The sequence below is a fragment of the Sorghum bicolor genome, chromosome 7 (genome assembly GCF_000003195.3).
Source record: "Sorghum bicolor cultivar BTx623 chromosome 7, Sorghum_bicolor_NCBIv3, whole genome shotgun sequence".
Taxonomy (NCBI): Eukaryota; Viridiplantae; Streptophyta; class Magnoliopsida; order Poales; family Poaceae; genus Sorghum; species Sorghum bicolor.
Genome location: NC_012876.2, coordinates 6,931,906 through 6,948,247, shown reverse-complemented (window position 1 = coordinate 6,948,247; position 16,342 = coordinate 6,931,906). Strand labels below are relative to the sequence as shown.

Genomic DNA, 16,342 nt, shown 5'->3' with positions numbered 1-16,342 from the left:
TTTTTTGAAACTAATACACGCCACCGGTCTTGCAACAAAATGAGTGGTGGAAAATCTTTTCAAACATCTATAGGAGTTTGGTAAAACTTTATATCTTAATTTTTTTAGCAAAAAGAGGAAATCCAACAATTTGATAAAAAAGGTACTAAAAAATAAAAAGTTGTCAAATATTCTTCTCGACTCATAAGTTTACAAAAAAAAAGATATAGACCCTATTATATTTTTTAAAAAATTTTAGAAAGCTATTATAAATTACTGTTGGAAAAGAACAAAATTTAAAGTTGCTATTTTTATTAACTTGCTACATTTATTAGTTAGCAAACCAAACTCCTGAAGATGCTCTTATTATGCTTTGATGGTAACAATGCACACATCTATAATGATGTTATTAACATCAATATCTGCTAACCTAGTCTACTATCTATTAAAGATGCTAATAGGATAGAAATGTGCACATACATATTTATTTGTGTGGCCATTTTTTTTGAATTAGCATGTTTGCTTGAGATTATCTGTCAAATCAGTCAGTCATTCAATAGTGTTTTTCTCTCGTAATAAATCAGCGAACGATATTCTCGGTCATAATTTTTCAGCTAAGCAAACAATATTGCTTTGTATCTTAGCTAAAAAAAAGACACATCTTTTCTCCCCGAACACGTCCTGCTGCAGGAGAAAAAAAGGACACAACAGTGTTACATCTAGGTCTTGTTTTAAAAATTTTGTAAAATAATAAACACTGTAGTACTTCATTTGTATTTGACAAATATTATCTAATTATAGACTAAATAGACTCAAAAGATTCGTCTCGAAATTATAAACAAACTTGCAATTAACTATATATATATATATATAATATTTTATGCACGTGCTGCAAAATCCTAAGTGACAGGGAATCTGAAATTTTTGGAAACTAGACAAGGACCTAATTGAATCATGAATATTGGATTTTTGATCGGACGGACCACGAAGCATACCTCTGATGTTCTTACCACGAGAATTAATAAGCTGATGGTAATAATAATTTTTGGAACTAGATAAAAATTGGGAATACTCAGGCGACGAAAAGGAAAGCATCGCGGAAACGAGATCCTCGCCGTTAGGATTACGAACAAATCGCCGACCCGTCTCCGTCTCCTGCTGTCCTCCCTTTCCCTTGCGCAGCCAGTTCGGCTCCCGCTCTTCCGCCTCCCTCTCGCCGTCGCGGCACCCCCAAACCCTAGCCCCCTCGCCGAAACCCTAGATCCTCCCCCCTGCGCTCCCCCCGATGGCGGGGGCCGCGGCATCCCCCGTGGGGGGCCACGTGGTGGAGCGCTTCCGCTCGCGGCTGCGCGAGGAAGCGGGCGGCGGCGAGCCGGGCGCCGCCGCGGTCGTGCGCGTGTACGCGGAGGCGCTCCGCGAGCTTACCTTCAACTGCAAGCCGGTCATCACCGAGCTCACCATCATCGCGGGCCAGCACGCCGCGCTCGCCGCCAGGGGAATCGCCGACGCCGTCTGCGCCCGCGTCGCCGAGGTCGTTCTGCTGCTCTTTGCTCTCCTCCCAGGGGCGTTACTCTTGTTTCTTTAGTGTTAATAAGGTGGCCCGCGTTATGATTTTTTGGGCATAAGGAAAGCTTGGGCTTGGAGAGTCGAGAAGTCTGGGCGCTTGTGCCTTGTACTCACTAGGGTTTGGGGATTGTTGTGCCTTTTATGAAATGTGAGAAATCCCATGAAATCGACGGAATCGCGGAAGACTTTTTGTTCCAATATATAGGTTTTACAATCACTTCAGTCTGTACAAGATTATTCCTTTTGTAGGAGGCTATGTGCATACAGTTCAGTGTGTTTGCTCTGGTTGCTGTTTACAGTTCTGGTTGCATATTTTGTTCCTGGGGTTTAGCATTTTTCTGGAATTTGTAGACTCATTGGTGCTTACCACTTTAATTTTTCTTAAACTTCCTGTTCAATATTGTTAGGGCGCTGACATACATGCATGGAATACGTAGCAACAGATTAAACACTTATAGCTTAAGAGTATGGGCATTGCATTGGAAAAAAAATTGGTCCCTATGTCACTAGGTTATATGCGAGACACTGGAGTAAATCCCACCGAACGCCCTGCGATTTTTGTCCGTTGGTCGGTCATGTGTAACTGAATAAGCGGGAAAATGAACTATGGAGGTTGAAATCGCAAATCACAAGATTTGAGCTGCGTTCGGCTTATCGTGATTGTGCTTTGGCCGGTCGCTGTTCCAAACAGGGCTTTTGATTGATGAACTTTTTGGTATGGTCGTATGGCAAAGCACAAGGTAAATGATGTTCTAGATAAATGCGTAATCTGTTACACTGGTTTTTATTTGGACTTACAATAAAAAGAGTTCATAACTTCGGGATTATTGTTGGTTAGGATACTTCTGTCTTCTGTGGTAGATTTTGCTTTGTTTAGGAATATCCTATAATTTTCCAGCTGGTTTTCTTGAAGATAAGAGTCTACAATTTTAAATGGAAACAATTTGGGAACTAATCATAAGAACAAGGATTAAGCTACCAAGTGTGGTTTGCAGTTTTCCTTCCAGAATCCATTGGTTGTTTGAGACTGTTCAATCAGTTTTTTGTTTCTCATATGCGTGATTTTTAATTAATTACAACTTTCAAAGTTCTTTTGTCTGATGATCGTTATTCTGCAATATTCTTGCAGGTGCCACCGGATCAGATATTACCGTCTTTGTATCTGCTAGATAGTATTGTGAAGAACATAGGTGGGGAATATGTTGAGCATTTTGCAACTAGGTTGCAGAGTGTATTTGTTGATGCATACTACAGAGTTCATCCAAACCAGTATACTTCAATGAGGCGCCTTTTTCGTACCTGGTGGCCAGTATTTCCTTCTTCTGTGCTTCATGGCATTGAGGATGACCTTCAATTTTCTCCCTCAGAGACTAACCGTCCCACCACATCGACAAATCAAACAGAGTCATTATCTCCTAGGCTATCTCATGGCATACATGTAAATCCTAAATACCTAGAAGCACAGCATAAGTTCAAGCAGGCCAATGTGGTAAGACTTTTTGTGAAAATCAAGTATAGATACTAGAATCACCGTTGTATTCGTTGTGGTTCAAGCATGATAATTGTTGTCTAATGACTGTCAATAGTGTGTCGTATTGTTGCACAACATGTTGTATTATGTAACAGTCTATGTGATTTAAGTTAACTTTAAACTTATTGATGATGATGTTTGTCCACTTGATTTCCTTAAAAATCAGGCGCACCAGTCAGCAGCTCGGGACACTACACAAATGACTGATGTGCAGGAGGATCTGATAAATGGATTACCATCAAATAGTTCACGAGGACGGCCTTCAATGTTTCAGGTATTTAGATTGCTCTTCCCTCCATTTTTGCATCCAGTCTCCAATTCCAAGCCTGTTTTTCAGACATCATTGTAGTAATGCTTGCATGTAAAAAACTGTCTTCTGTTTCTTTTGGTCTCCTTATTGGTCGAGAAAGGAAAAAAACTATTTTGTCTTGATTTTTTTGGGGAAATGCTCTATTTATTTAAGATTGTGTTACTGATGGTTCCTTCCAAAAGTTCCTACAACTATATCTGATTTAGTATTTCTTGATAACAGTTGAACTTGTCTGGCTTTTTATGTCGCTTGAGAAAATGTTAGATGCTTTATTTCACCTCAAGTGAAAACCAAAGTAGTCAAGTCTACTCCTTCCATTCCAAAATGTCTTTAGCTTTGACCATGTTTTAGAAAATATGTACCAACATGTAGAACATCAAATTAGTTTCATTAAATTTACCATTCAATACACTTGGTCAAAATAGAAGTTTGATTTTATTCAGGATAGAAATATAACGACATTACATTTTTGGGATGGAGGTAGTACTTTAACATCCATAATGGCTCATCTGCTTTTCTTTCTCTTTCAATCCAAGTTTTCAAATGCTATTTCTGCCTCTGGTTTACTTTGTGATGCTCATAATCTGTGTTGTAATCATATGGGCAGAAATCTTCTTTACAATATGCTGATAATCCTGATCAACAAGAGACGTTTCGACCTCTTGCTGGAACAATAAGGGTGACATCACCACATCTCTTGAGCACACATTCATCTGATGTGAATCTAGATGGGCCATTAGTCAATTCAAGGAGAAACATGTCCAGATCACCACCCCTTGATGTGTTCCCTAGAAATGTGTCCCCCAAGAGAGCGCTAGAGAGGTTACCACCATCTCATTCTGTATTGGGACCTGATCCCAGAAAATTGCCTGACCGAAATGGCAGGTTAAGATTGGTTTTTGATGATGGTGTACAGCGGTCTACGATCAGTATGCTTGATGAAGAGTACAGGAAGCAAAGTGCAAGGGAACTTATTGATGCATATGGGAATTGTCAAGGCCGAGATGCTGATGAACGACTTCCTAAAGTGCAGCGCCTGGATCCAAATGGTATGGCTAGCAGATCTAGTGCACGAAATTGGTTAACTTCAGAGGAAGAAGAGTATTCGTGGGAGGATATGAGTCCAACTTTGACTGATCGAGTCAGAAGCAGCATGCCATCTTTTCCTCCTGGAACCATGAGAGCCGGATTTCCTGGGGCAAATGCAGGGCTACTGGAATCTGATGTTGGGAGGCACAATTTCCCAAGCCAAATTACTAGATCATCGGTTGATGGTCCACCATATAATCTTGAAGATAGGATTACAACTGCAAGCGTATGATTGTCTGATCTCTCTTTAAATAATAGTAAATCATAGCATTAGCATGACACTTTGTGTGCCTATCATCACGTCCTGCAGTTCTATGAAATAATTTTTCTCCTTTTTTTTGAAAGTTATGGTACACGATTGGATCGCTGCTTTCTATTCTGATATATTTGTAAAAAGCTTGTTCCCAAAGGCTGGTTGCCAACTAGCCATGCGTTGTCTAGTTCCATTAGGCTGGCTAGGTGGCTCTAGGCGCGCATGATGAGTGGGCCAGATCTGCCACTAGAGGAGCTGTGGAAGCAGTAGCTTGTGAAGGGCCAACAAGATCATGACCTTTTGTGCCCTCTGCTTCCTTCACTTCCTGTTCATATCCTAAGCTAAGGTCACATACCACATACCCACCATATGCAAGTTAGCCTGTGCAGACGATGCAGTTCTCTGCTGCCTGCCTAGAGCCTACTGCCCTTAGAAAAAGATAAAAATGTGCTATGCAAGTATTCCAAGTAACATCAGATGTACTAATATAGGCTTCAGCTGGCTGATCTAGAGATATTGTTGCCAAATTTCAAATGACATACATTCTTTGACAATCCTTGTTTGATTGAAAGGACAAAAGAGTAGTTAGGTAAAAGTTTTGCAAATAAATTAGTTAGAGAAACAACGTTTTTTGGTATCACATTTGTATGCTGTTAAGGAAGGGACTTTAAGTGTAGTTTTTCAGCAGTTTATTTTTTATTTCAAAATTTGATGTAAAATAATCTGTGGCTTTGGTTACTCATAGATTTTAAAGCATGTATCATGAGTAGGACTAGTGCATTATTTCCCATTAGCCTTTAGCAGTGTTTTCTTGACTTATGTTTAATGGAAACCCTTTGAACATTTTGTCCATGCACCAAATAGGATTCATATGCAGACGTATCAACCTGGTACTGTTGTCTGTATGAATCTATGAACACCTATTTTTTTTTCCTTCTGCAGCATGTTGACATTTCCACAAGGAGATATCCAAGCAATTTTGGGGTTCAGAATGGAGCTCTTTTGGAGTACCAGAATTCTGAAGATACTCTAAATCATGGGAGAATTGATACCATGCCAGCTCCACCTTGGCAGAAGCCTACTGGTCTGCCATTGCGAATACAGGCACCTCAACATCCATCAGTACTTGATAGAATACCACAGCCTGCCAATGGTGAAATGGCAGTCAAGAGGTTGGACATTAGTGGCACATACAATGGTTTAAATGTAGATAATATACCCTTAGTGGAGAAGCACAGGTCATCACCTTCTGCTCCGATAGAATGGCTTCCTCTTCATCATACCCGATCTCAAACTTTACCACTAATTCCACCTGATACGAAACATGTTAGAAGTGCACCAAATAGCTTAGAAATTAGTTCTTTTGTTAGCCAAGGAGCTAGTTCATCAGTATTTGTTCCTCGGCATCAGTATGATGCCTTGGATCGGAAAACGGTTACCGGTAACTTAGCTCAACCACCTTATCAGCACCAAGATTTGTTGCCATCAAGCCAACAAAATCAAGGTACAATTTTGGGAAACCAAGCTCATCCTCATCGCCCCACACAGTTACATCCCCATCCCCATTCCCATTCTCACCATCAGGAGACTTTTAGAAGCTTTGCCTCTGGCATGTCTGTATCTCCATTCCAAGGACAAGGAGGTAATGCAACCATGACACCTGTTTCCGTTCTGCCAACTTCTTTTTCTGTACCACCTGCTGTGCCACCCTACGGTGTGCCACCATTACCGCCCGGACCACCACCTGTCCCACTGCAGATGGGTTCATCATCATCACAAGTTGGTGGCCCTCAACCATTTGTCTCTGGACTGTTGAGTAACCTTATGCGGCATGGTGTAATTTCACTTGAACCACCTAGCCAATCGCAGGTATTTCTCATGCTTCATGCATTGTTATTATATAGTATTATCTTTTCATATTTATGCTGTTAATTGAAGGGAAAATTGTGAATATTTTATTCTAGGATTCTGTTGGAGTTGACTTCAATGTAGACCTCAAGTTACGGAATGAGTCTGTCATCAATGCTTTGTATCAGGATCTTTCAAGGCAGTGTAAAACATGTGGCCTTCGATTTAAATGCCAAGAGGAGCATCGTGCTCACATGGACTGGCATGTTACAAAAAATAGAAATTCAAAGAACCGTAAACAATCTTCACGTAAATATTTTGTCACCGTGGGGGAATGGTTAAGAGCAGCAGAAACAGTAGGAAACGATGGAGTTCCTGCTTTTGTGCCCTCAGATCCAGTCCCAGACAGAAAGGAAGAGAAAGAAATTGCTGTTCCTGCGGATGAGGAGCAAACAGCCTGTGCATTATGTCAAGAGCCATTTGAAGATTTCTACAGTGATGAGACTGATGAGTGGATGTACAGAGGTGCAGTCTACATGAATGCGCCAGATGGTAATATCGATGGTCTGGAAAGGTCACAGTTGGGACCTATTGTCCATGCTAAATGTCGATCTGGGCCCAGCAATACTTCTTAGAGTGGGCATAGCTGGTGAGTATCTGTTCATTTTCTTGTACTATAACAAACATATATGAACCTTAAGGTAGACATAGTAAGGTTTTTGTTGAGGTTAACCTCACTGTAATTAGGGGATATTGTCTCTTTCCAAGTATTTGGCTCTATGCAACATGTTATAATTGTATATACTACATAAGAATGCTGGATGGGATATGCAATGTTGTTCATGATGTTTATTTATGAGTGAAATGCACCATGGGTCCCTATTTTTTTTTCTGTATTCTCATCTGAGTCCATGAACTCTCAAAGTGATGATCTGAGTCCTTCAACTTCAGGTGGTTCATTTGAGTTGTGAATTCAGGTCCATGATTGAACCTAGAGCGAACTTAGAATGAACCACTTGAAAAGTTGAAGGACCTAGATGACCACTTTGAAAGTTTATGGACCCAGATGGGAATGCAGGAAAAGTTTAAGAACCCATGATACATTTTACTCTTTATTCTTTACGGTCAGTGTTCTCTATTAGATGAAGATTCTCCTGTCTTACATTTGGGACCCATTCTTTTTTGTTGGGTTTTTAGTTGTGCTGAACTATTTTGCAGATCCATTATATGGGTTTTCAGAATGTCCAATTATACTGGCATATACAATAAGACAGCCTTGAGTTGCTCCCTTGAATAGTCAGTTACCCTCTGAAGATTTTGTAGGTTTTAAAATGGAAATGTGAACCCACATGCTCGTTCAAGTAGAATGATTATTTAATTGGTTTAACTTTGCTAATGGCAAAGGCAATCATGTTAATTAGTGTAATTATATTTTATACTAATGACATTTGTAATCATGCAAACATGCAGTTCTGTATGTATCATTTAGTGTGATCTGATGATGATTTCTGAAATTCATAATTTTGTAGCATGACTATGCTTTTAATATCTCTCACTTTTGGTATCTTGGATAGTTTTCCTTAAGGCTTTGGTCTAATTTGTTATAATAAGTGGCGGTAATCAGGAGTTCAGGGCTATTTTAGTTCCTTTTCATTGTACTTCACTATTTTTTGCCCATCATAGCATCGCTAATGTGTGCAGCTATTTTGGTATGTAGGATAGATTTCCTTAAGCAAGCTTTCGTCTAATTTGTAAAGAAGTGGCGATAATCAGGAGTTCTGGACTATTGTAGTTCCTTTTCATTTGCACTTCACTATTTTTGCCCATCATGGCATTGCTAATCTGTGCTGCTATTATGTCTGCCAATCAAAGATTCATACATTTAGTGGAACTAATACTGTTTGTCTCATTTTTGTCATTTCCTGACGGCGATACCTCGGTGCACAGGGCCTTTCCTTTTCTTTTATTCTCTTGTTTTGCTAGGATTTTATTTTTTTCCTTTTTTTTGTAACTAGGATTTTTATTTTGTTCTTTTGTGCTAGCTTTTAGCATGTTTGCAAGCATTGTATGTTTTTAATCATCTGGTCAGTGTTCATGCAATTAGTAAGTCACATAGGCACATACAAACACATAAGTTCTGGTGATCTCTTGCTGATGACATCATGATTCCTGTGAGGATATTGACTGTTTTTTCTGTTCAAATTTCGAGCAGATCTGACATGAAATTACTTGAAGTAATCGACTGAACAATCATGTGTTTGTTACTTTTCTTTGTCCTATATTTTTTCCCCTTTGGATTATGAAATCCTCAATGACCGATTATAAGTTGGAAGGTGGTAAAATTAAGATATACTGGCCTAGTTGCCATTGCACTGTACCATTTAATTTAGTTACATGCTGTTGTATCAGCTACTACCTCCATTCCTTAAAGAGGTGCATAGCCAGAATGACATTCTTTAAGGGATGAAGTTAATAGTTGCAACAAACCCTTTTCTTCTTTGGCTCCAAAAGGATCCTTTTTGGTACATGCCAATAGGAAACAAAGTGTGTTTGAAAAGCCTGCTGAGTTTTTCTAAATGGCGTATGATCCAATGAGATGGGTTCATTGGTTTTGTTAGAGTAAAGATCAGGGTCGCTTGGTTAGGGGCCAAGCAAGCCTTATCTCTAATTAGCCCTAAACTAATGGGCTATACAGCCAGCCCAAGCCTACCCTGACACAGGTTTACTCCTTTTGCCATGGTGATGATTATTTTGAATGCATGATATTTGTGTTCATATCAGTCGTGTTTGATGGTTCAACTCTAATCACTTTCTGTCCCTAATCAATTGTTAATAAAGCCACGAGGAAGATAACTAAGCATCTTGTTTATCAGCCTCGTGGTAACAAATCATTCAAATTTGAACTTGCCATGATCTAATGGTTAATAAATTCTCCCCTAGAAGTGCCTCGTTGAAATATGTTGCTATGTTGATTGCTTACTATTTTTATCTTCATTGCAGGGATGACTTGATAGCCTTTTTTCCGTTGCGGCTATAGACATGACCTGTAAACTACCAGAGACACAGATTTTGGTATGGTTAGCTTCTTTTCTATGTGGCTCCCTTAACAGCCAGTGCATAGAATGTTATTGACAATAGTGTATAGCTGTAAAATTCTTCTGTAATTCAGTGATTGAGCATTAGTAATTGGCCCTTCAGTCACTATTGTCATATTGTGCTTGTGCCCTGTCATTTTGTCCTTAGTCACACAGTGCTGTTTTTTCATTACAACAGTAGTGTGATCTATACTGAAGCTTCATGTTTAGGGTTTCTGCAACACAGTTGACAGCGGTATATGTAACCATGGTTTGACTGGACATGGGAAAACAATACATTTCAATAGTCCAGTTTTCTTCCTCGTTAATATCTTGTGCAGGATACATACCAGTTCTCTACTAGTTGGCTGGTAGCTTTGGAAGGGATCACACACCAGATGACCAAGAGTGCTGGCCTCAATCTGTGGCTTTCCTGATGAACTATTTAAGGGACTAGATGCTGTCATTTTACCTTATTGCCAAACTTTTAGTATTTCCCTTTGTAAGTTGAGAGCATTGTTTATGACGATTAATCTTGGTCGAATGTATAGTTCCATCTTGCTGATATGTTTGTACTCCGAAATGTGGATGAGAATATCTTACCAGACTGGATGGTATATGCTCTGGCAAACTATTAATGAAACAATTTTGGGATGTTGTTTTTATCGAAATTTATTTATCTTTCCTGCCCCATATTGCCGTGCGAATTTGACTGGATTCGTCAGTTCTTATCTTCATTGTCGCGGTACGTGTGACTGTTGGGTAGTCTGTAATTTGTTATTGTATTAGATAAGCTCGTGCGATCGGACATGCATTTCTGATGTCTCATGGCCACATGACTGCTCCTGTAGGGTCGTCATTGTCGCTATCATCTTTATAATATATGAAAAAGGTGCTGTTTGGTTCAGAAAATGTACCAGGTGTGATCTAAAAAAAATTGTACCAGGCGCAGTTTGGTCCAGAAATTATAAGACAAATGGCAATTAATTACTCTTTTATGTTCTAAATTATATAATATGTTTTAGCTTTTCTAGATATGTAGCTTTTTTACGCATAAGATATATACTGTCTAGATATATAGGAAAGGTAATGTTTAAATACATAGGAAAACCAACATAGATGAAAAAGTCAATATCATATAATTTGAAATAATGTCTAAATATATATTAAAAGAATGTATATGAAAGTTAAAATATCTTATAATTTGAAATAGAGGGGGTAGAAAATAAGATTATAATTATAAAACTAGAGAAGATTAAAATATTTTATAATTTAAAACAGAGGAAGTAGAAAATAAGATTATAATTATGAAAGTTAAAATATCTTATAGTTTGAATGTATATAGTCCGAGTCACATCCAACGTTTGGATGCTAACTAGGAAGATTAAATATGAGCTAATGATAAAAGTAATTGCACAGGAGTAGATTAATTAGTGAGACAAATATATTAATTTTAATTAATCCATAATTAGCACATGTTTACTGTAACATCACATTATCAAATCATAAACTAATTAGACATAATAGATTCGGCCGGCAAATTAGCCTCTATGTATGCAATTAGTTTTGTAATTAGTCTATGTCTAATATTCCTAATTAGTGTTAAACGTCTAATGTAACAAGGACTAAAGTTTAGTAAGAGGTATCCAAACACCTCAAGAAGTAACTTTGTGGACTTCTACTTGGATGCTAGGGACAAAAATCAACTTTAACAGGATCATCACTATCACAATAAGTCTTAGATTTCCCACTAAGAGGACTACCATGCAATCTCATCCTCGTTCTCGTAAAACTACCACATTGAGAGATAGGGTTATTTTGTTGCTCCAGCAACTCCCTAATATGGTCCCCTGTTTTGGTGGCCACTAATAAAACACCCCATCTCACCTAAAATAGACCTTATTCACAGGCCACTAATTTTTAGTTTGGTAGCGTGATTTCCTAATTGTCTTGCCCGTGCGCTCTCCATCAATGATAACCCCAAATTCGGTTGTTGGTGGCCGCATCCCTGTCACAGTTGGTAGAAATCAGGTCTCCCAGCACCCCGTCATCTTCTCCTACTTTTCTCGTTATATTTTAGGTCCTAGGAAGAACTCTAGGTTTGGCCATCTTCTTCAATGATGGCCACCCAAACTCTGCCCTCAGTCCCTCACCAACTACTATTCCTATGTGCAAACCTCCTTGGTGTTTGTTCTTGCGTGTGAGCCTACTTGTATACCATTTGCCCGAGAGCTCGACATCCCTAGCTGCAGGGTCAAGGTCACACTTCTTGCGAGCATGTCATCTTTGGCCGACTGTCCTCCTTGGCCATCCCTCTAATAGGAAAATGGCACGTAGTTAGGGCCATTAAGTGATTTCAGTGACTGAGTGACAACATGGTCATAGGGACTAATATGGTTTGCTAGTATACACGACTTTAGTCCTATGGATGGAAGAATGGATTAGACAAGTCTATGATGAAGATCAAGTATTCTACATCTCAATCAAAGGGTTATAACATAGAAGTTGTGTTGAAGACCCTAGAAGGTAAGCAAGAATACAAAGACATCAAGTAGAAGCCCACTGGGAAGACACAGAAATTGGAGCTCAGTGTGAACTAGAAGGCATCACTAGAAAGCCCTGACAGTACATTTGAATAGTGCACCAAAAGGTAGGAACATTGCTCGCATTTGGAGTGGCCCGATCGTTGCTGAACTCACCATAGTCCTTCGGTGCGGCACCTAGAGATGGTGCAACAAAGCTTAGCTCAAAGCCCAGTTTAGATAGAGGGTGAGAGGGCTAAGAAAGAGCCTCACCTTAACTTTTGGTAGTCACTGGAGACCACAACACTAGAGTTTAGGTCTAGAGGAGTTGAAGGCACAGTGGATTTTAGCATAGGGCACTAGAGACTAAAGGTGCTATAAAGAGGCTATGCAAAAGGTTTCTTGCTTCATCAGAATTCTTCTATGATCATCAAGTTCCACCACTAGAGATTAAGCCATCCAAAGGTTGACAATGGCTAGCTGATGTGGTGGACACTGATGCTCTTTGCTGGGGGTCATCAGAGCTCTCTAGTGCTCAGTGCAGAACTATAGTCCTTTGCTAATTGCTACATTTGGGGTTGGAGGCTATATATACCCCCTTGGCCTCCATTTCGGTGTTGTTGGAGCTTAGAATGTTGCTAGTGAGTTGAGGCTCATCTCTTAGTGCTCTAGCCACTAAAAATGCTTAAGCAATATTAGGTGATTAGTGTTGGTGCTTTTGTGAAGTGCTTAGTCTAGTTAGAAGCCGCTTTGTTAGTGCTTGCTAGGTTTAGGCTTAGAGTTTAGTGATGTTTGCATACCTCTTGCTACTCGTGCTTGTGCACACCCTTGTACCCGTTGGAGCTTGTAATCTTGCAAGATCACACGAACCATGTTTTTGGTGTGGCTATTGACGGTGTACTAGAGGGAGCCATGCCCATGGTGTTTTGGCCAGAAGCTCAATAGTGAAGGCGTCTGGGAGCGGTCAGGTAGAGGCCACACGAAGACCCACTTGGGCATGTGGGGAAGGCCCATGTGCTATCCATGGAGTTACCTAATCAGGAGCTTGGCCCTTGCAAGGGTATCCTTGCGAGAGGCTCTAATGAGGACAAGGGGGAATCATGGTTTCCTTGATACATTGGATAAATACTATCATTGGAAATTTGCATTCTCTAACTCATTTAAGCTTTCACATTTAGTTGCTCTCCTAGGTTGTGTGCTTTTCCTTTTCTAGTCCAGCTTGCTAGGTTAGTTATTGGAACCTAGGGTGTAAAACTCTTTTGCATTAGAGATAGCAATACTTTGCAAAACTACAGTGCACATATATAAATATGTTGCATAGGTTTTGATAAGTAGGTTTTAGTTGGACATTAGTTTTAAGTTCCCTAATTCATGCCCCCTCTTAAGCATTATGATCCCTTCAATTGGTATCAGAGACAGTTAGCTCATTTTTGGACCTTGGCTTAGTCGCCATTGGCTAAAGATGTTCTAGAGTAAGAAGGATGGATACTGGTAGATCACTTTGATGGCACTGACTTCTCCTATTGGCATGCTAGAATAGCTTGCTAAGGAGTTGGTATAGGTGTTTGGAGAGTCACTAGGGATGGGATGAAACCCTTAAAGAATCCAGATAAACCCACCTCTAGTGATGAGAAGGAGATCTACCTCAACGCTCATGCTAGAAATTGTTTCTTTGGGTAAATTAGCATTGATATGTTCATTGAAGTTTTTATGCTAACTAAAGCTAATGAAATATGGCTAAAATTTCATGAGCTTCACAATGGGTCTAGCAACATTCATGACCAAAAATATTGCTTAGCTAAACAAACCTAGTTTTTTTTCAATGTTGCAAAATGACCTTGTAAAAGAAATGTATTCTCATTTGAATCTAATTGTTCATGAGCGCAATGCTATAAGTTTGATCAAGGTGAGCGATATGGATATGGTGCAAAAGATCATCTCAACGCTACCCCATGACAAATATACCTCAATCATCACCATCCTTCATAACATGGAGGACTTGAGCACCATGACCCCATTCTTGTCATTGGAAATGTAGTGACATTTGAAATGTCAAGAACGATGGGTAAAGAAGTGATGAGGACATCACTCCTTCGGATGCACCTGCTGATCCTTCAACCAATATGCAAGGTCCAATGAAATTTAGAGGTGAGCTCGTTCTTAATCGATCCTTTTCCTATTATTAAGAATAGATTACTACCTAATGATGTTATATTTGTTAGGAACATTGGAGAGGCTCATGAGGAAGTTGAAGGAAGCAATGGAGGCAAAGATGACCAGCAAGGACGTCCATCCAAAGCTGGAGGCCCGGTCCAACTTGAATTCGAGTTTGCCTCAGCCTCCTGGACCAATTTTCCATAAAGCTAGTCACATGGACACATCCGGACTCCATTTTTGATGATCTGTATATGGTTGGAAATATAATTTGATAAGGAAGCCAATGCAAGTGGTCTCATGACGCCTTTCGAAATCAATAGGAATTGTCAAAAAAAGTTAGTGTCCAGAATTTGTCCAGGTGCTGCGTCACCATATTTGGTCCAATGGGCCATGTATCATCTTTGAACCCATTAGGTGGGCACGTCCAGGGTAGATGATGACCCTAAGACCTTTATAATCATATGCCACTGCTGTCATTAGGCCATGGGAATAAGTGGACTAGTGAGGGAGAAAAGTTGTTTGAATGTTGTTCCTCGGAATTCACATGAACAATTTCTGCAGATTTTCTTGGGGAAGCGATTAGGGCTACTTAGAAGATTAAATAGGTGCTTTGGTGAACTACAAAGTTGTAGATGACCTTCATATCTATTATATCGTGAAATATCATGATTTTAATACAAATGATTTGAGAGATATGGTGTTTCTAAGGCCAGTCTCAATGGTGTTTCATCAGAGTTTCATGGACATTAAATATGCTGATTCGGCATTGTACTAATGAAGAGAGAGGTGATAAGAGTTTTAAGGGAGTAAAGAGAGCTTCATGGGGATGAAAATCTTCTACATTATTTCTAAAATATAGATGTGTTGGGAACTGGGTCATGAAACCTCCAACTGAGGATGGCCTAAGTTAGCTGTCATGTTTTGATGATGTTTTGGACATAACTAAATCTAGGAGGATTTTGATAACCTTAGAGGCTTTATGGGACTTTACAAATTATAATATACTTTTAGTACTTTCCATTATCCTTTTTTATTGATAAAGGTTATGGCCCTTGGACGAAAGGAACTCTAGGTATAGATTTTCAAAGCTCAATGTATTGTTTCCTCAGATTCGCAGTTAAGATTGGGTCATGCTTAGGGGCATTTAATTGGCTCTTTATGTAAAAATTGCACAATACCAAAGTTGTAGATTATAGAATTATATGATCTCTGGGTAAATTTCATAAATTTTGGACATAAAGATTTGGAGATATGAAAATGTGAAGCTTGTTGTCTCAATTCACGAGCAGATTCTGAAGTCTGATTTCTACTATGGATTATGAGATGATTTCCAAATATGAGTAATATGAAACTTGTAGATTATGACATGATTTCGATTTGGTGAAATTTCATAAGTTTAGTCCACAAGGATATGGAGGTACAAGAATATAAAGCCTGCTGTCTCAATTCACGAACAGATTCTGAACTCTGTTTTCAACTGTGGATTAGACCATCTTAATGGCATTATAAAAATATAAGCTTTTAATGAAAGTTGTGGATCTTGTTATGTAGATTCAAGAAGTGTATTCGTATGATATCATAGCCTTCATGGATTGATTGATACAGAAAAGGTGAAGCAGCACTTCTGCAATGGGTTTAGTGTTATGTTCACTGTTTTGCTTCAATATCGGGTTGGGGCGCAGGAGTGCTTTACTTACTATTTATATTTAAATGAGTTCTGCCTCTGACCTTATACTACTTAGGCAGGTGGTATTGCTGTGGATTGCACATAGAGCGACCATCACTTCATTGGAGGCAAGTAAACATAGCGGTGGTTTGCTACATGCTTTATTATTTATGCTACCTCCATCTTAAAAATTCAGAACCATAGCTGATATTATGACCCTTGAAATCATGTTTTATTCATGTGGTCTTATCCTCTATGTTCTGGGTATTTATGTTCATCTACTTATGGCTTTATGCTGCTCATGTTGGCACGATGGAATATGGCATGTTGTCTACATGGAGAGATGC

The 16,342-nt window shown here is 39.2% G+C and overlaps 1 protein-coding gene across 1 annotated transcript; it reads left to right on the top strand.

The window, feature by feature from the left end:
* LOC8071118 lies at window positions 1,098-10,321 on the top strand. The gene is made up of 7 exons (XM_002445124.2): window positions 1,098-1,510; window positions 2,675-3,034; window positions 3,243-3,350; window positions 3,994-4,701; window positions 5,671-6,597; window positions 6,693-7,225; window positions 9,577-10,321. The coding sequence occupies exons 1-6, from the start codon at window positions 1,265-1,267 to the stop codon at window positions 7,209-7,211; spliced, it is 2,868 nt and encodes a 955-aa protein (XP_002445169.1). The 5' UTR covers window positions 1,098-1,264; the 3' UTR covers window positions 7,212-7,225; window positions 9,577-10,321.

What these genes read in the sequence shown, in the direction of transcription:
- LOC8071118 (XM_002445124.2), top strand. Translation starts at nt 1,265, where the DNA reads ATGGCGGGGGCCGCGGCATCCCCCGTGGGGGGCCACGTGGTGGAGCGC. An exon ending in GACGGCCTTCAATGTTTCAG is followed by an intron (nt 3,351 to 3,993) that starts GTATTTAGATTG and finishes TCATATGGGCAG; the next exon opens with AAATCTTCTTTACAATATGC. An exon ending in ATAGGATTACAACTGCAAGC is followed by an intron (nt 4,702 to 5,670) that starts GTATGATTGTCT and finishes TTCCTTCTGCAG; the next exon opens with CATGTTGACATTTCCACAAG.